Raw genomic sequence first — 21,425 nt, 5'->3', positions numbered from 1 at the left:
ACTTCCTGGACTTTGGGTTTCCGAAATCGGCTGTCAGGTTGCTATAAACCAGCTGCACCACTGCTTTAACAAACGGCTCTACCTCCGTCACGGACTTGAACAGATGGCGAGATTTGAAGAATTCCACCAGATTGAGCACCTTAAATGAGTCTTGCTCGATGTTCCGCTCACTGTAACACTCCATCTTCTTGACATTTTGCCAAGACTTTGCCGCATCCGCAGTGTAGAAGAAGGGCTGGTAAGCTTTGTCGGCCTCCATGTCTGAGCCTTCGGGCTCTTCGTCTTCGACGTCCATGTCTTCTTCCTCCGACTCTGTGGCCTCAGGTGTTGGGGGCACAGCCGAGGTGGTAGCCTTCCTTTTTCCTTCACGAATGGCTTTTCGCTTGAGCTTTGTTAGCACCTCAGTGAGAAGTGTGTCGTCGTCAGAAGGATTCTCCGCTGCTACCTCTGCTTCAGCCTCGTTGAGCAGAGTATCAAGGGATTGCGCCGGAGAAGGGGCTGTGGGTTCTGCGGTCTCCTCTGTTGGAGCAGCAGATTCTTCATCAGCAGTGGAGGTTTCTACCGTCGGCCCAGATGTCCGTGCTTGCTTGGCTGGAGGTGCGTCGTCTTCTGATTCGTCGAGTAACACCATCTTCGGGGGTCCGGGTTTTGAAACCCTAGGTTGAGTGGGGATTCGATTTGACCTCCGTACCGCCTTGAGCTTGGGCCTAGAAGTTTCGGCCCCCTTCTTCTTGCGTTTAATCGAGGGTTTTTCAGGTTCCCCTTGCTTCGCCGGCTTTTCGACCGGTGAATCGGCAGAATGCTCGATTGTAGAAATGGGCGCCGGATTCAGCACCGCTTTTGAGACTTCCGGCGTTTGAGACACCGGTGGTGGAGCTTGTCTGCTTGCTGTTTCTGGAGTTGTCATCGGAGCAGGCAGGGACGGCAACGGTGGAACAGCCTGATTTTCCGGCACTGAGATGGTGGCTAGGGCTGCTTGAAATTGGGGATTTGAAAGAATCTGTCTAATGAGCTCAATAGTATTTGGGTTAGACATTATGAGAGCACAAAAAAAGACTAAGTGCAAGGCAAAGAAAACAAAGAGTCTCTCTCGAAAAACACAGTGTAATGATGAAGAATGGTGATGATTTGATTTGCATGCAGAGAATAAATACTAAAGAAATCAAAGCCAAAAACTCAACAAACCAAATCTTTCGAAAATCTTCACCATTAAATTCGAAAATTAGGGTTAGAAGGAGATTAAGAAAGAGATATGTTCACATCAAGACCAAGATATGCGGAACAAACTACAGAACCTGCGGATAGAGAGAATCCCATGAAAATCGGAACTGAAAACAAACTTCCCATTTTTCCCGAATTATTTTATCTAATGTTCTGCCTTCTGTTATAACAACATCCCCTAACACATAACTCAGTTAGACTTTATTTCGCACTTATAAGCACAGCACCAAGTAAAATTCACTCATTTTTATTGACATAGAGAACATCGTCGCAGCGAACGCCGTGCCCCTAGTCTAAATTTGTGAAAGCAATCGAGGATGGCCATTTTGTAAGGTAGCATCGTCGCAGCGAACGCCGTGCCCCCCAAACTACTTTGGCTTTTTCTGTGCTTTATATATATTATACACACAAACTGAGTTAGTGAAGAAGAACGTGCTGAAACAACATAGAGCATCACACAGACAAAAAAAAACAGTTGCATCTAAGAATATTTCTTTTGAAACGGATGCAACAAACACTTCCTTTTTCATTAGTTTCGAAGGCAAAGGCCAAGAGACCTTCTCAACATGGTGAATCTCTCAAAATCCAAAGGTTTAGTAAAAATATCCGCAATTTGGTTCTCGGTTGGAACATACTCTAACTTAATTACCTCTTGTTCCACTAAATCGCGAATAAAGTGGTGTCGAATATCGATGTGCTTGGTTCGTGAGTGTTGGACCGGATTCTTTGAAATGTTTATTGCACTGATGTTGTCGCAGTACATCACCATCGCATCACTCGTCACACCGTAATCTGACAACATTTGTCTCAACCAAAGAAGTTGAGAGCAACAACAACCTGCAGCAACATATTCGGATTCTGCAGTAGAGAGAGACACACAATTTTGCTTTCTACTATGCCACGACACCAAGTTATTTCCAAGATAAAAACACCCACCACTTGTACTTTTCCTATCATTAGTATCCCCTGCCCAATCTGAGTCGCTAAAAGCTACAAGGTTCGTGTTAGAATCTTTGGAAAAGAAAATGCCAAGATCAAGTGTGCCAGCCACATACCTTATCACACGCTTTACTGCTTTTAAATGAGACTCTTTAGGATCAGCTTGATACCTGGCACACACACACACGCTGAACATGATATCAGGTCGTGTGGCGGTGAGATATAGGAGGCTCCCAATCATTGATCTGTAGAGTGTTGGATCTACTGCCTCCCCAGCATTGTCTTTCGACAGAGTGTCGCTTGATCCCATTGGCGTGCGCATGTGCTTTGCACCTTCCAGATTGAACCTCTTCACCATATCTCGTGCATACTTCCCCTGTGAGATGAAAATTCCTTCCGGTTCTTGCTTGACTTGGATCCCTAAAAAGAATGTTAGTTCACCCACCATGCTCATCTCGAACGTGGTGGTCATGGCCCTTGCAAAATCATCTAACAAACGTTGTGAGGTAGCACCGACAATCATATCATCAACATAGATTTGAGTGATCAAAATATCACTACTTTCTCTTTTTATAAACAATGTCCTATCGGCATAACCTCTCACAAATCCAAACTCAAGTAAGAAGGAAGTTAGATGTCCATACCATGCTCGAGGGGCTTGTTTAAGGCCGTAGAGAGCCTTCTTTAGCCTGTAGACGTGGTGTGGTCTGTGTGGATCTTCAAAACCTTTCGGCTGCTCTACATATACCTCTTCCTTTAGGATGCCGTTGAGGAAAGCTCCTTTCACATCCATTTGGTACAGCTTGATGTTGAGATGGCACGCAATTGCAAGAAGCAGGCGTATGGATTCAATGCGGGCGACTGGTGCAAATGTGTCATCAAAGTCAACACCTTCGACTTGGGTGTATCCTTGCGCCACGAGTCTCGCCTTGTTCCTCACTATCGTCCCGCACTCGTCTGACTTGTTCTTGAAGATCCACTTTGTGCCGATCACATTCCTGTCAGCAGGTCTAGGCACAAGATACCAAACATCGCTTCGAACAAACTGGTTAAGTTCGTCTTGCATGGCTAGCATCCAGAATTCATCACGTAATGCCTCCTTGACTGTTTTTGGTTCAAGTTTCGACACAAAACACAAGAAACCAGGTATAGACGTGCAAAGGGAAGACATGCAAATCATCTTCCGGTAGTCAACCGGTGGTTTACCTCTTGTGGTCATGCCGTCACTTACATTGCCAATTACTTGAGAGGTTGGATGATTTTTGTGAATCCTTCTGGAGGGTGCATTATTCACATTTTCTCCTTGATTATTGGGGGTTCCCTCTTCATCGGTATCACACTGTTCTTCTGGTGTCTGTGGTGTGATTTCTTCTGTTGCCTCAGCATCTGCTGTTTCATCCTCTGCTGGCATCACAATGTCCATCACCTGATCTTCCCTATTATTCTCATCTGCAATACTCCTCACATCATCAAATACCACATTTACAGATTCTTGAATAGTCTGGCTTCTCAAGTTAAAAACTCGATAGGCTTGACTATTCAAAGAATATCCCAAAAAGATGCCTTTGTCACTTTTTTCATCAAACTTTGTGAGATATTCTCTGTCATTCAGTATATGACACACACACCCAAAGACATGAAAGTATTTGAGATTTGGCTTCTTACCACGCAGAATTTCATATGGAGTTTTGAACGTACCAGGTCTGATGTTGACTCGATTGTTAATATGGCATGCGGTGTTCACAGCTTCTGCCCAGAAGCGTTGTGCCAATTTCTTTGAAGCCAACATCACTCTTGCCATCTCCACCAGGGTTCGGTTCTTTCGTTCCACCACTCCATTCTGCTGTGGCGTTTTGGGGGCTGAGAATTCTTGAAAGATTCCTTTCTTCTCACAAAAATTTGTGAAAGCCGCATTCTCGAACTCACGTCCATGGTCAGACCTTATTCTTGCTATTCTCGCACCAAACATGTTAGTAAACCGGGCAAAGAGTGTTTTGAAAACATCAATAGTTTCAGATTTTTCACGTAAGAAAAAAGTCCATGTAAACCTTGAAAAATCATCCACTAAGACAAACACATACCGTTTACCTCCAATACTTTCAACACCAACTGGTCCTACCAAATCCATGTGAACCAGTTCAAAGCATCGGGTCGTACCAAAGTGTTGTTCAGCTTGTTGGGTAGCACGATGGGTGGCATGGATCTGCTTCCCTTTTTGGCAACTCTCACAAACTTCCTTTTCCTTTTGCGTGATTTTTGGGAGACCTCGAACTGCTTCCAACTTGGACAACCTGTCAAGATTCTTAAAATTTGTGTGCCCTAACTTTTGATGCCACAACATGCTTTCATCAATTTGGGCCTTATTGCACTTAGGATCATCGACAAGGTAGCAGTTATCACTAGATCTTTGCCCTCTCATTACACAACAATTTTGAGTATCAAAAACCTCACAAGAGTCCTTGTTAAACTTAACATGCAAATTCTCATCGCATAGTTGACTAATACTAATCAAATTTGCCATAAGACCTTTAACATGAAACACATTTTTCAAACAAGGTAAGCCGGGAACATTTAGGGTACCTTTACCAATGATTTTACCCTTTGAACCACCACCAAAAGACACAGATCCACCATCACATACCTGATAGTTATTAAGGTAGCCATTGTCACCTGTCATGTGACGGGAACATCCACTGTCGAAATACCATGAACTTGAGATGTTAGTTTTCAGTGCTGTGAACACAACATTACATTTCAGTTCATCTTTTCTGACCCACTTCCAGACTTTTCTACGAGCTTGTGGTAGATTTTTCTTCCCTTTGGTTCTCGTTTTCTTTGAGTTGACAAAGATTTTCTTCTCGTCATTGAACTTCCTGAAACAAAACGGTCGAATGTGCCCAATTTGATGACAATAATGACACATATACCTCTTCTTTTGTGGTCGTGTCTGTCCAACTGAAGTTCCTTCCACGACAAACTCCTTCCCATGAGTAGATTTTACCTTTGTCTTTCCAGGTGTGGATGCAGCAGCGGGTGCAGCAGTGTATCCAAGTCCAGTGGTGTCCGTAGTTCCTGCAGACACAAAATCATCAAGCCTATGCCGACTTGAATTCCATTTGGCAATGGTGCTTTGAGCTTCCTCCAGCTGACTTGTAACATGCTCAAGCTTGACTTCTTTTTGTGTGATTGAGGCTTCAAGCTTTGCCAACGATCTTTTTAGCTTGACATTCTCCTCCTTTGTTGCTTCAAGCTCTTCTCCTTGCTTTTTCCATTTTCCCAGTAGTTCGTCATAGAATTTTTTAAGTTCCATGACAACCAGCATGCTCTCTTCGTTGCTTTCCTCTGTGTTACCTACACATGCGTTAAAGCACAGACAATTTGGAACGAACCCTGTGTCATACCTGTTTAACAGCTGGTCTCCTTCATCATCCTCATCGTCGGACAAGGTTTTTCCAAACTTGACATGGAAAGCTGACAGACCGGGATCATCATCATCTTCTTTTTCTTCCTTTGAGCTTTCCGAACCATCGAAAAATTCAGCCTCATCATCACTCCAAGACACCCAATATGATTTGCCTCGTTTTCGAAGGGTGTTCGCACACTGGTTCGCATAGTGACCAAACCCCTTGCACTCACGACATTGAACATTATTGATGAAATTTGGATCATACCTGAAGGTTTCAGTCGTTGAGGCAACTTTCCTCATTGGTCGTGGGGGTGTGAAGTCATTCCTCTTAGGTGGTACGGAATCATGCCTTGGTGAGTTTCCTTCTCGATCATTCTCTTTGTTCCGTCTAAGTTTTCTCACCATATTGTTGAACTTCCTTGTGATGAGTGCGACACCATCTCCTTCGTGAATTTCCTCCAATTCTTCAGAATCCTCTAGATCACGTATCTGAAGGGTGTGGCTGCTGGTTGTTGTCGTAGATGTGCATCCGGCATTGAACGCAACAGCCTTCTTCTTGTGCAGCAATCCTCTTTCTTCCAGGGTCATCTCATAGGTCCGGAGTGTGTTCATCAAATCCACGAACTCCAGGCCTGCAACATTATGACTTGTTTCGATGGCAGTAATCTTCATTTCAAAACGCGGTGGGAGCGTTCGTAATGCTTTGGAAACAAGCACCCGATTGCTGATTGGATCTCCGAGCTCACGACATTCATTAGCCACACTGAGTATCCTCTTGGAATACTCCTTGATGTCTTCTCCTTCATCCATCTTCATGTTTTCGAACTTAGTGGTCAGGAGTCTCAGCCTTGTTTCTTTGACACTTGTGTCGCCCTCGCAGTGTCTTTGGAGTATGTCCCATTGTTCCTTGGCCGACGTGCTATTCTTGATGAGATTGAACATGTTCATGTCCACGAAAGAATAGATAGCATGCATAGCCTTTTCGTTGAAATTTGCCTCCTCGAACTCAGTTCGACTCCATTGAGCAGGTGGTGTTAAGATCACATCACCATGGGCATCAGTGGTCTTGGGGGCAGACCACCCTTCTTCGACGCAGTGCCAGGCTTTAAGGTCGATAGCCTTGATGTACTGTCGGATTCTTATCCTCCAGGCCGAGTAGTTTGCACCATCAAGGATAGGAGGACGCATAACACCAAACGGCTCCATGTGGAAGCAATTGTTGTAACAACTGTGACGGAAATTGTTGTAACAACACCAAGGATCACACTCAGTGTATCGAGTGTTGGCTCTGACGCCAATTGTAAGTGTTGCTCCACACGAACTAACTGAAAACCTTGTGTTAAAGTAACACACCACACAGCACAGAGTAAATAATGCAGCGGAAATAAACGAACACCAAACTTTGGAAAAATTTCTTCAAGTTATAAATAACTTGAAGAATGCCTTATGGCGAAATTACTAAACGGAGAATGACACTCACGTTCAATACCTTTACAAAGGACTAGGTATTGAACACCATACACTCTCACTAACAAACTAAACCGGATTCAAGAGCTATACTCCGAAATCCAACAAAACACAGAATGCTATAACTAATGTTATCCCAACACGAGAAACAGCACTCCTAAACAGATCACTTAAAAGCTAGATATCTTCTCTCAAAGTTCGTGATCTGAACTGGGACTTCTCCTTGGTATATATAGGCATCTCAATCTTGCTTCCCAAGGCTTGAAGTCGTGGCTTGGATCATGGATGAAATGGCCGTTTGATAGTTGTTGGATTTAGTCCACTTCTTCCTTGATTTTAGGAGCTGCCACACGCTCCTTTCTCTCTCTCTTTATCTCCACTTGTTCCTTCCTTTTCTCAACAGAATTTGTTCCTTCTTTTCCTCCTTCATCCTTCACGTCTTCCATCATTTCTTGACTCGGTCCAACCACCTAAAAACACACAATGAAGAAAGAGCAAAACATACTTATTCAAGACTAACAAAAGCATTGTTTAGTGTTTACCCTAAAAAAAGTTATAATCTAGTATTTTCTTATTTTTGCACAACATTTATTAGTAGTATTATTTAACGATAATCAATATATTTATATTTTTGAGTTAATTATTGACGAAAAATACCCTAAGTTTGCCAATTTTCTGGTTATATTATGAACATTTTATTTCTTGAAAATACATGAATTTAATATTGATTCTAAATCGTCCCACAACTTGCAATTTCGCTCAAATCCAATCTAATTGCCAACGTGTAATAATCGGCGGAGGGATAAAACGAAGTCGCGTGATACTAATCTCATATTTCTTCCATTAATATAAAGATTTCTCATTAATCTGTCACAACTTGAGAAACTTGGCAGACAACAACTTGGGTTTACATTTAATGATTTGGACTGTTGCGCAGACTAGTCAAAAAAATTGAAGTTAGAATTGATTAGGGAGAAGCTTCTTCCATTTTTCATTAGTGGGACCATCAAAATTAATGTGGCTGATGTAGTTTCATTAACTCTGCAATTGGCTTGACTTGTAAATAGTTTTTGTCGCTTTTGTCTCTAAAATTCTACCTTCACCACAATTATTCACACTCCAATTAAATAGTTAAAATTAATTAGCACTCTGCATTTAAAATTAAGGAGAGAGTTAGTTTCCCCTTTTATCTTGCCCTGCTCATATTGTTTTCTTGTCTTAGCCTTGCCAATTCAGATAAAATCAAAAGTGATGAATCTTCACTTCTTGCCCTAAAATCGCTCATCACTTCAAATCCTCACAATATTTTGAAAAATAATTGGACCATCGGAACCTCTGTTTGCACATAGATAGATCGGAAATCGAAAATCTTTCTTTTCTTGTTTCTCTAGATTTGAGTTGGAACTCTCTTCATGGTGAACTTCAATGATCTCTACCCTTAGAATTGGGGTGAATGAATGTCCACAACTTGAGAAAATTAAATGATCTCTATCCTTAGAATTTATACACAAGTTGGGAACTTCACACCCCTTAAGAAATTATACCATGATAGGAAGGCATGATCTCTATCCTTAGAATTTAAATGGATGTGTTCCTATTCTATACTGAGAATTTATACATCAATCCCTTCACAATATGTACAAACATATATTTATTGTTTACTAGCAAAGATGACATGCATTAGCACGTAAAAATGAATTATTTTAATATATGAATAATTTTTTATCAGTGCAAAATTTATATTTCATTTCATTTTATATCGTTTTAATATATTTTTTGAACCAATTAATGGATATTTTTTTAAAAGTGTAATGTTATAGAACTTATAAAATTGGAGAAAAAAAAATCAACCAACTAACCCTCCGGCCAAATAGTCGTTTAACGCAATTTCTTTTTTTTTTCCATAAGTGGTGGGTCACACCACATTTGATGCAATTAAACCCTCCACCTTCAACCACTACCTCACGGTGACCCACCTCGCCGCCGAGATCAACTGCCGCCGCATCATAAACATTTGATCTCGCCTGCGAGGTGGGTCACCATAAGGTACTGGTTGAAGGTGGGGGTTTAATTGCACTGAATTTGGTTGATAGTGGAGGGTTTAATTGCACCAAATATGGTGGGATCCACCACTTACGTTTAGCCATAGACACCCCTATGGCTAAACGTCATAGGGGTGTAATTGCTACCTAAGTCGAAATCGCTCTGTTGTGCTTGGAAATTTGTTGATGTATTTCCGGCTCCATTCATGAATTCGAGGATGAGCGTGAGTTGTTGTCCATGGACATGGCTATCTTGATTGACAGATCAATGCTCGACGCTCGCCTCACTCGACAGTTCTAAGTTGCTCGACACTCGATGCTCGAGGTGTCGAGCAATAGTTCAATTTGAACTATTGCTCGCCTTGCTCGACAGTTCAATGCTCAATGCTCGACCCCTCCGCCTCGCTCGATAGTTCTCAGTTGCTCGACACGCGATGCTCGACACTCGATGCTCGAGGTATCGAGCAATAGTTCAATTAGTACTATTTCTCGACACCTCGATGCTCGACACTTCAGTGTCGAGCAATGCGCGAATTATACATAAGGGTAAAAGTGGGGGTATATTTTATGTTTCATCATTCAAAAAGGGTAATGTTGGAAATGGAAATTCAGTCTTCCAACTTAACTTCTATTTGGGAGGCATTTGACACCCATGGGAAAAATAAGAAAAGAAAAAAAAAAAAGTTGTGTATTTTTTTTAAGATTAAAAGATCATGGGGAAAAATCAAAATTTGTGAAAATTTTGTGTATTTTACGGTAAAATATCACTTGTTATTATTATTATTATTATCTCAAAATGACGGGAATTCAAATTGCAACAGTTGCTCCACATGGGATCATCTGTCCCACAATATAGTGTGTACCATTGTGTACCACTTTTATTATATTATAATTTTTAATTATTTTTTATTTAATTTTAATTTATTATGCTTTAAACTAAAATAAAGATAATAAACAAGGGTTCAATCATCCAATTAGGGTTTATGATTATTTGAATTAATAATAGATTATTTGGGTTCATTAATTCAAAGTTAGGGTATATAATTTTTTAAATTTCAATTTTTAATGATAAATATTTATTAGAGTTCGTAATATAATAATAATTTTTTTTTAATTACAAAATAAAGAAATTAAGAGTGGTACACGGTGGTACACACTAATTTCTAGGACATAGGATCTCATCTGCAATTGCTCTATTTTCAGGGGGCAATTACGTAGAGCTTGGTTTTAGATTGCAAAGTGTCTCAAATCTATTATAAAAATAGAGAATATCTTTTCTGCTTTTGTTTGTTTATTTGTTTATTCAACTGGCGTATCGCTCTGATCATGGCCAACAACTTATAGTTCTATTTTAATCTGACTTCAAGGGTCATTTTTTAAGATTTTAATCTAAATCTTCCAAAACGAACAGAAATATTACTTTTGTTCTTATCAAGTATATTATTTTTGCTCATATTAAATATTATTTAACGGAAATATTACCTTTGCTTATATCAAATATTACTTTTGCTCATATCAAGTACTCATTTTGCTCATATAAAATATTACTTAACAAATCAAATTAGGACTCTTAAGTTTAATTTTGTCTCAAACTAAGCAAGATTTTTTTATTTTTGTTTTATGATATGGATGCTAGATATTACGTAGATTTAGGGCAGCTTATGCAAATGTGGGATTCTATAATATGTGTTGGACATTAACAAAATAATTAACGACTTGCACTGTTTTAGTTAAAAATATTGAAGTTAGAATTGATTAGAGAAGTTTCTTTCATTTTCCATTAATGAGACCAAAAAATATGTTGCTATGTATGATTTAGTTTCATTCTCCAATTGGCTTGACTTGAAATAGTTTTAGTCGCTTTTGCCTCCAAAAATCACTCTTTATAGTTCCACAATTATTGACTTCGTCTTTGCCCCAATCACACTCCAATTATTTATTTTCTTCGTCTTTGTCTTCGTCTTCGTCTTCCAGTGGGAAAAGATTATTTTAGCTTTGAATAAAAGGACATATTAGCCCTAGTTGGAACTGTCTCCATTGTGGGGGAGATACCATTGAATTGGGGTGAATGTCCACAACTTGAGAAACTTAACTTGGAAGACAACAATTTTGATAGACAAGGACAAGTACCTACACAAATTGGGAACATCACACACCTTAAGAAACTATACCTTGATAGGAACAATCTAAGAGGCATTATTTCTATCCTAAGAATTCAAGTGGATGATCTTATAATGTCTGTGTCCTAACATAAGCTTAATTGTAAATGGATTATGTAAATCCATTTACATAATCTGCCTAGGATTTTTGGGTTGCCCCACAATCAAATAAATCAAAATCTGATCTTATCTTGCGTGAAACAGAAGCGATATAATGACGCAGAAGCGTCCCTACTCATGTTGTTTTCTTGTCCTTTTTGCACAACATTTATTTTTTTGTTAGTAGTATTGTTTAATGATAATTAGAATAAAATTATTTTATTTCAGTTGATATATTTATTTTTTATTGTAAGGTTGAATTTTGATTTTGGATTTGTTAGGTTTTTATAGTGGATATATAAAAATCAAGATTCAATTTTTCTTGTTTTTTAAATTGAAATTTATATATATATATATATAGGGTTGGGATCTATGAAGAAGTAACTATATTTCGTTCTGAATAAGTCAATAAATTTACCGAATAAATCACGCGACCGCACGAATAGTTATTTTACTGAATAAACACGTACATTTTTCGTTCATGCGCTCGCGTGATTTATTCAGTAAATGTATTGAGTTATTCAGCCTTCGTTGTTTCCTTCTACATTTAGCATTCTTCATTGATCCCTTCCCTATATATATATATATATATATATATATATATATATATATATAGGAATTGGTTCAATTGAGATTTATATATATTTTGAGATAAATGAACATATAAGTACATTTTGATGAACTTGTCAATTAATTTTTATGAACGCGCGTTGGTCTGGGGTTCAATCCCTACAAGTGGCATGTTTTTTAAATAAATTAAATAGATTCATATGTTCATCAGTTATATTGGTTATGTTCAAAGAATTTATTGATATGTTCATTTATCTCAAAATCTCAAAATATTTAAAATCTCAATATAAGCTAACCCTATATATATATATATATATATATATATATATATATATATATATATATATTTGCTTGAATTGTTTTAATTTTATAATTATTGTTGTTTAAATATTTCCCTTTCAATGATCCAGTCATCTCCAAAAAAGTTAATGTGACATTATCAAGATCAAACCATTAATTAATTCTAGTATACGTGTGTTTGTCTACAATCAATGGTGGTAAAGACAATTAAAATTAGAGGTGACTTAATTCATTTCCCAAATTTCGAATTTCATTTGAAACTTCCCGACAAAATAATACTTGTATTGTTGCACAGATTAGACAAAAAAGTTGACCAAAGATATGTGGTTATATTTGAGTTTCATTAATTAATTCTGCAAATGGCTTCACAATTATTAGACAAATAGTTTTTGTCGCTTTTGCCTCCAAAAATCACTCTTTATAGTTCACAATTATTGACTTCGTCTTTGCCCCAATCACACTCCAATTATTTATTTTCTTCGCCTTCGTCTTCCAGTGGCAAAAGATTATTTTAGCTTTGAATAAAAGGACATCTGCTTAGGCTTCTTGTTTGCGCACACTAGCACTCTGCATTAGCATTATGGAGAGAGTTTCTTCCCATTTTCTCATCCTTGCACTACTCTTACCAATCCATTATTTGATGGATTATAGCTCGGCCAAAAACGATATCAACACCGATCGTTCTTCACTTCTCGCCTTAAAATCCCAAATCACTTTAGATCCTCAAAATGTATTGACCCAAAATTGGAGCACTGAAGCCAGTGTTTGTAGTTGGATCGGAGTTATTTGTGATTCACGTTACAATAGGGTTACGCAGTTGAACATATCGTACATGGGTCTTGTCGGAACCCTACCACCAGAAATTGGGAAACTTTCTTCTCTCGTTTCTTTAGTTGCGAACGAGAACTCCTTTCATGGCCCCATTCCCCCATCTATCTTCAACCTGTCATTTCTAGAAGTTTTGGAAGTAAGGAATAATAGTTTGTCTAGTAGTTTACCTCTTGATATGTGCAAACGCAATCTACATAGACTCAAGAGGCTTCGTTTGTCTTTCAACGAGATGTATGGGGAAATATCATCGAGTTTGGAGAAGTGTTCACAGCTTGAGTATCTTTCTTTGTACAATAACAATTTCACTGGATTGGTGCCGACAGAAATTGGGAACTTGACGAAGCTTCAAGAGCTGCACCTTGGTGAAAATAAGTTGACTGGTAAGTTCATTCCTATATTTATGACATGAGGTCAAAATCATGCATTTAACTTCTTCTCAAATCTATATTTGACTTTTCCTTATAGCATTTACAGCTATGTTCTTCTCAAATCTATAGTTCTTTAATTTCTTTTTCTCATATTTCATTTGATCTTCTTTAATTATATATGTGTGTATGTTGTCATTCATAGTGTTGTTAAATTATTTTATGTTATGCATAATATCTCCTCTTTTCAGGTCAGATGCCTAAATCCTTGAGCGATCAATTGTCAATGTGTAAATAAAAATAAGAACAACTCACTAACATAAAATAAATAGGGTTCATATCATGTAAACATTAAAATCTATATACTATATGTTATCATACCTTGAAATGTATGTGTTTGATAAATCAGTATGACCCCTAAATTTCTCAAAAATTATAATAAACTTTATATCGATAAATTAACAACTTTTTAGTTTATAAAGTATTTCTGAATTTCAGAAATTTACAATTAAATCAAGTTATAATGAGTAAAAACAAAGAGAGATGTTGTCTATGTTTTAATAAATTGGTTGAGTGTGTTGTGAGTTGAATAAGGGTCTCACCTTTTATGTGAGTGTTAAAGTAATTAAAGTGGAGTAATGGTTCAACCTACATTTACTAAAAATATAAATGAATATCAAAATGTGGGATGGACTAAAATGAAAATATGGATACTAAAAGCTAGGACGGACGAAGTATTAATTAATTCTAATTCGGGTTTTTATTTTCCTCTCTAAGAAATAATTTCATAATACTTATATACACTTATATAAATGGATTTTGATTTCATGCAATTTTACTAATATATAGGTAATATTCCAAAAGAGATCGGAGGTCTTACTAATTTGCAAGCTTTGGATATGAGTTCCAACAATTTCAGTGGACATGTGCCGAGAGAAATTGGAAACTTGACAATGCTTCAATTGTTGCACCTTGGTACCAACAACTTAAGTGGTAAGATCTTTGTCTCGTGCTCTTAATTACTTCCCTATTATACATTTGTTCTGCCGGAAAATACTTATAGTTTGCCAATTTTCTGGTTTATAACATAACCTTAAAATTTGACCAGAAAATAATAGTGACATTTATCATTTTAATATACTTTTTGCACGTGCATTTGCACGTAAAAATGAATTATTTTAATAAATAATTTTTTGTGAGTGTAAATTTATATTTCATTCATTTTATAGTGACATTTATCATTTTAATATACTTTTTGAATCAATTATAGGATAATTTTTTAAAAATATGTTATAAAACTCATAAAATAAAATAAAAATAGAAAAAAAAAACCACGATTAAAAAGAAAAGAAGATTAATATGAAGAGACCTAATGGAGTACTATAATAGTATTAAATGACACAATTGACATATGTTAGTTAGGAGAACCGTCTTATTAAATTTAGTTGATATATCGATAGCTGGATTTGATTCAACATAACTTTTACTCAATGACAGGTGAAATTCCAGAAGAGGTTGGTCGTCTGACTAATTTACAAAGTTTGAGCATGAGTTCTAACAAGTTAAAAGGCCCTCTACCATCAACTATTTTCACCATGACATCCTTGAAATATATGGACTTTGCCTTCAATGAATTGAGTGGACCATTATCAAGAGATATTGGAAACATGACATCCCTTCTCAGAATAGGCCTTGAATTCAACAATTTCAGTGGTATGATTATGCATGCACCCCTCAAAATTTTCTTTAATATTTGTTTTCTGCGTTTACGATTTGAAATGTCATGATTTGGATCATACGTATACAAATACATTTTCGTATTAATTTATAGCATATAATCGTGATTAATTCAATTGAGAGCTAATAATTTTGTGACTTCAGGTAATATTCCAAAGGAGATTTGCATCCAATTAGAGCTAATATTTTTTGTATTAAATTTGCTCATTGCAATTTGTCTTTCTTGTACCATAATTGCATCCAACTAGAGCTAATATTTTTGCTAATTTAAGGTAATATTCCAAAGGAGATTGGCCATCTCAATAATTTCGAGCGGTTGAGCATGTCTGCCAATAAGTTTAGTGGATCATTGCCAAGAGAAATTGGGAACCTAACAACCATGTTTGGGTTGTTCCTTCACAGCAATGTTTTAACCGGTATGATTATGCCCCTTTACTTATTATTATTTCAAAATACAATGAATATCATAACATTTTTAATCAAACTCAAATTTTCAAGATTTCATATTTGTGTAGGTCATATTCCGAAAGAGATTTGTCGTCTTATTAACATGGTGGAGATGCAATTGGAGGTAAACAATTTCAGTGGATCATTACCAGAAGAAATTGGAAACATGACACAACTTCGCTACTTGTACCTCAACAATGTTAATTTAAGCGGTATGATATATATCATATCTTTTTAATATTACATTACATAGTTACATTAACTCATTTTGATCGTATATGTTTCCGTTTTCAAAATTTATAAAAATTATACGACATTATTTCACAGGTAATATTCCAAAAGGCATTAGTCTTCTTAAAAATTTGAAGACACTCAATATGGCATCTAACAAAATTAGTGGAACATTGCCAAGAGAAATTGGGAACTTGACCGCCATTAGTCAGTTATGGCTTTTTGACAATAATTTAAATGGTATGTTATTCTCTCTCATTGTTTTTTTTTTAACATCCTCTTTGAGTACTTAGTAAAGATTATTTGCATTCACACGTGAATCTAATACATAAATTTTAATAAGTGCATTTGAAATTTGATTTCCTTTTTTTTAGTAGGGTTAAAATATAAATGGATGTATATTGGGGGAGTTTTTTTATGTGTATTGTAATTTTATACGTAAATGTGATTAGTGTGGGTAGTTGAAATTTATATTAATCATGTGCTAAGCACTCAAATGTGTATGTGATTAATGTGGGTAGTTGAAATTTATATTAATCATGAGCTAAGCACTCCATGTGTATTCATTTTATTGAGTCAACTTGTGAGATAGCCATATTAAGCAATGAAACTCAACTGAAACTCAACATTTAGCAAGGTGTGTAATCTTGTGTTCATCAATTTGGATGGTAATAAATTGCAAGGAACATTACCTAAATCCCTGGTCAATTGTGGAAGTCTATGAGGCCTCGACGTTGGAAATAATAGAATAGAAGACGAATTTCCCTTTTGGATGGAAGTCCTTCCGGACCTTCGAGTGCTGGTGTTGAGGTCTAACAAGTTTTATGGTAACATGTCACTTCCTTCGCAAACCAAGATTTCATTTCATAATTTGCAAGTTTTAGATATATCTCATAATAGATTTGTGGGATCTCTACCTCCAAGATATTTCAAGAATTTCAAAGCAATGATAGAGGAAAATGAGACAATCATATCATCTATCACTTTGAAAATTCTGTGGAGATGAGGATCACCTTGAAAGGTCTGGATCAATTATTAGAGAGATTGTTGTCTGCCTTTACAACAATTGACTTGTCATCCAATAGGTTTTCTGGGAGTATTCCAGATTCCATAGGAAATCTTAAGATTCTCAAATACTTGAATCATTGGACTTGTCATCAAACAAGAAAATTTTGACTTTAGGACGCAAAACATTAAAAGGTTCATTGGTTAGGATGATAAGTAATATTTTCCATATACGTTTCAATCTAGAATTAAACTAATTTTTTGTGATGATTTTGATAAATCTTTGTAGGAGTTATCCCACAAGAGATGCATCATCTTCATAATTTCCAACATTTGGGCTTAAGTTTGAACAAGTTGTCAGGCCAAATACCATCCTTCATTTGTAACTTGACATCCCTTGAGTATCTTGTTCTCTCAAAAAACACTTTGGAAGGATCAATTCCACAATGCATCGGAAACTTGAGCTCTTTGGCCATCTTTGGTCGTCGCATTCCATCAACAATTAACAAGGAGTGTAGTCTTGTGAACATTTATTTGAATGGTAATAAATTGCAAGGATCATTACCTAAATCCTGGATCAATTGCCAAAGTTTGCAAGTCCTCGACATTGGAAATAATAGAATAGAAGGCGAATTTCCCTTTTGGATGGAAGTTCTTCCAGACCTTCGAGTGCTGGTCTTAAGGTCTAACAAGTTTTATGGTAATATGTCACTTCCTTCACAAACCAAGATTCCATATCCTAATTTGCAAGTTTTAGATATATCTCATAATAGATTTGTGGGTTCTCTGCCTCAAACATATTTCAAGAATTTCGAAGAAATGATTAATGAAACAAACTTTCCAACTGACTACTTTGGTTCATATCGGGGGATAAGGATCACCTTGAAAGGTTCGGATCAATTATTAGAGAGATTGTTGTCAGGCTTTACAGCAATTGACTTATCCTCCAACAGGTTTTCTGGGAGTATTCCACATTCCATAGGAAATCTTAAGTTTCTCAGATACTTGAATTTGTCCAACAATAACCTCATTGGAAATATACCTTCATCTCTTGCAAATATGAGTGAACTTGAATCTCTGGACTTGTCAGTGAACAAGTTGGATGGAGAAATTCCAAGTGATTTGACGAGGTTGACATTTCTAGCAAAATTAAACCTTTCAATGAATAATCTTGTGGGGCAAATACCACAATCTAAGCAGTTTTCCACATTTGAAAATGATTCATACGTGGGAAACTTGGGACTGTGTGGAGTTCCGTTGACGAGAAAATGCAACGACGAGAATGGGCATGGGATGAAGCCACAAGAAGATGATGATGAAGAAGATGAGTTTGGATTTATAGATGGATTTGGATGGAGAAGTGTGGTGATGGGATATGGAAGTGGATTCATAGTTGGAATTGGAATTGGTTACATTATTATTAGAAATGGAAGGCCAAGATGGTTAGTGGAATTCTTTTTTGGGGTTGGATATAATAATAAGAAGAAGAAGAGACGCAGCAGAGCTACACCAACACCAACACGCAGGAGAACTTAATTGAAGGCTTGTGCTTGAATTGTGTTTTCTTTTTCTTATATCCTTTTTAATTGCTACTTTAGTGTGTTTGTGCTCGATTTCAACTTTAGAGTTTATGAAATGTTGTTGTTTGTTCGAATATGTGAAGTTTTAATTTTATCTCGTTTAGGTAATTTTTTAGATATATTAAAATAGTTTTGTGATTTTATTTGTTAAAATTTTTAGATTATTAAAAATGTCATCCTCTTAGTGACATAGAACTGCTTGCTGGATTTCTTCGAGCAAAAATACTACACATGTATCTAGTTGGAACAGATTCTGTTAAGACTATGAACTGTTCGAAAAAATTCCAAAACGAAGACGATGGGGAGAAAATTATCACAAAACATTTATCAGATTGTATGAGTTGTAGCGATGGGGAAAAAACCACAAAGGCAAATCGTTGGTTAACTTAGAAATCGTTTGTTTGTATTTATGGCTTATATAAATAATGTCTTATACATTTTTTTCTTTTTGACTCATTTTTGTAATTAATTAATTTAATTTAATCAATTACAAAATATCTTACTTCTTATTCTATATAAAAATAGAAAAAAAAAAAAAAAAAGTGAGTTTGAGTTTGAACACGCACTATGCAACTATGCTAACATTTATTGAAACAAAAAAAATTAATTATTCAGTGGTTAATATCTTGCATTTCTGTTGTTTATAAGAAGATTGCATTTTTGCAGTGTTCTGTAGTGAATAGTGAACTTTTGGAATTCTGTTTTGTGTAATTATTTAACTAAGTAGAAGTTTTAGAAGTCTCTCTAGTGGTTGAATATCTTTTGTTCGGCATTTTTCGATGAAATTGTTTTATTGGCTTTTTTTGTTGATTATTGCATCATAGTGTGATTTGGTTTTTGCTGGTGCTCTTGATGACTTTTTTTGTTGATTATCTCTTGTTGATTAAAATCTTGAGGGAAACGAATCCATAGTCATGAGATTTTCACCCTAGGAATGGACTCTGGTTTTGGTGTTCATCTTTGGATATAGGTCTACAAGTTTCAGAGATGGAATTGAGGACAGGAACTTTGCATCGGGAAGGCAAATACGCGAATTTTCAATAAATTTTGGTTTTTCGACAATTTTTTAATTTTGAAAAAAAAATCACCATCTTTAGATTTTTTTTCAAACTTTTGCCACCACAACTCTTTTCGATCAAATTAAAGCTGAGGTGGCATAATAATAATAAATTTATTATTTCAAAATTAATAATAATAAATTAAATTTATTAATCAAATTAACAAATTAATTCTGAAATTGGGATATTAAATGTTAATTCTAAATTAACAAAAGTTTTTTTTATTATAAAACCGTTTCAGCCCAAATGAGCCATTTAATAAAAAAAATACAAGCCCAGCCCATTTAAAACCGTAGCCCAGCAGCCCAGCAGTAGCAGCCCAACAATACCCAGCCGCCGCTGCTCCCTATTCTGTCACAGGTCGTTTATCTCGCCGCCCCCAGCGGTGGTCAAAGTTTTCCGGCAAACGTGCAGTTACTCCGCGAAGAGGGGTTCGAACCAAGTTCATCAATGTAAAACAATTTCAAAACTTTTGTTTTGAACATTTTGCCAAAACATAATGGAAAAAGCCCAGTACAGAATTCTTCAATTCCAAATATAAATTCAAAATCTGATTTCAAAAATCAAAATTTAACTAACCCATAATTAATTAGAACACAGCCAATTATAAATTGAGCCCAGGTAGGGCTGTAAATAAACCAAGCCACTCGCGAACTATTCGGAGCTCAGCTCGAAAAAAATTCATTCAAGTTCATTTAGAGAAGCTAGATAAATAAACAAACCAAACTTGAGCTTAGTAGTATTCGAGTTTAAAATTATTTCAAGCCATTATCTTAGGGCGATTTGCAAAAATAGGCCACTATTTTACGGACTTGAAAAAATAGGCCAATTATTTTAGTTTTTGGTATTTTTAAGCCACATTTGAGCTCAATTCAGCATTTATAGGCCACTTTTCGTGGTCAAAATGTGGCCCAAAATAGCCTGATTGGGTACACATGTGGCCTAAAAATACCAAAAACTAAAATAATTGACCTATTTTCCTATTTTTGCAAATCGCCCTAAGATAATGGCCTGAAATAATTTTAAACTCGTAGTATTCGGCTCGTTCGCTCGTGAATATGTTCATCAAGTGAATATGTTTAAAACTCTACAACAGTATGAAATCTTATCGGTTAAACCATTGTTTTCAAGGAATAAATACTGTAGTGCTTCCATGTTCCCAATTTCTCTCGGAATAGTACCTGGAGAATAATGAAGTCATCAAAGTCAAGTTCCATATTGTTAAGTTTAACGATCATAAGAATAATAAGTAAAAACACGTGATTTGATCGGAGGGGAAATAAATGTTAAAAAGGTGTGAGCGACAAAGAGTTCTAATATTCCAAATTTGTGGGTGCAATTAAAGCTCCATTATGTTTGTGGGAATCCCCAAAAAAAGAAATTAACTCGCAAAAAGAGTTCTAATACCACTTAAACTATTATTGTCGAGCCATAAGTCAGAAAGAGCGGTCATGTTCCCCACTTCTCTCGGGATTGATCCGCTAAGTTCGTTGGAACCCAACCGCATGTACCATAAATTATGAAGATTTTCAATTTCTTTCGGAATAGTACGTGGAGAATAATGAAGTCATCAAATTCAAGTTCCATATTATTTAAGTAAAATACGCGATTCGATCAGTTGGGAAAAGAACATAGCTGTAAATGCTATCTGGAAAAGTCAAATGTAGATTTTATTGAAGTGTCCCACATTGGATTGGAGATAGTGGCATAAGCCACTTTATATGGTGAGGCAACCCTTTCCCTTATAAGGCCTTTTAAGGGAGGAATGTGCCCAATATCCATTTCTAATAGATTTGCAATTGAGAAGAAGTTAAAGGTCTGTTTTGAAGTTCTAAAAATAGATAGCGGTTATTATTAAAAATTAATATTACTGAAATATTACAATTATGAATACTATTTTAACTTTTTACAATATGAACTTATTGTTGAATCATATTCACCTTGATCATCATTAGGATCTCCTGTAAT

General features: G+C 36.2%; 1 protein-coding gene across 1 annotated transcript; it reads left to right on the top strand.

The window, feature by feature from the left end:
* The first annotated feature begins 12,535 nt into the window (after window positions 1-12,535).
* LOC131006163 (receptor-like protein 52) lies at window positions 12,536-18,552 on the top strand. The gene is made up of 7 exons (XM_057933338.1): window positions 12,536-13,414; window positions 14,249-14,392; window positions 14,897-15,112; window positions 15,409-15,552; window positions 15,652-15,795; window positions 15,911-16,054; window positions 17,109-18,552. Exons 1-7 carry the CDS (start codon window positions 12,784-12,786, stop codon window positions 18,353-18,355), a joined length of 2,670 nt encoding a protein of 889 aa, XP_057789321.1. The 5' UTR covers window positions 12,536-12,783; the 3' UTR covers window positions 18,356-18,552.
* The last annotated feature ends 2,873 nt before the right edge of the window (window positions 18,553-21,425 follow it).

Source organism: Salvia miltiorrhiza, chromosome 1, assembly GCF_028751815.1.
Source record: "Salvia miltiorrhiza cultivar Shanhuang (shh) chromosome 1, IMPLAD_Smil_shh, whole genome shotgun sequence".
NCBI classification, from domain to species: domain Eukaryota; kingdom Viridiplantae; phylum Streptophyta; class Magnoliopsida; order Lamiales; family Lamiaceae; genus Salvia; species Salvia miltiorrhiza.
This window is presented reverse-complemented; position numbering and strand designations above follow the sequence as displayed.

Excerpts from the sequence above, each read along its gene's own strand:
- LOC131006163 (XM_057933338.1), top strand. The coding sequence starts at position 12,784 with ATGGAGAGAGTTTCTTCCCATTTTCTCATCCTTGCACTACTCTTACCA. Across the intron at positions 13,415-14,248 it reads TGGTGAAAATAAGTTGACTG|GTAATATTCCAAAAGAGATC; the intron begins GTAAGTTCATTC and ends ACTAATATATAG. Across the intron at positions 15,113-15,408 it reads TGAATTCAACAATTTCAGTG|GTAATATTCCAAAGGAGATT; the intron begins GTATGATTATGC and ends TGCTAATTTAAG.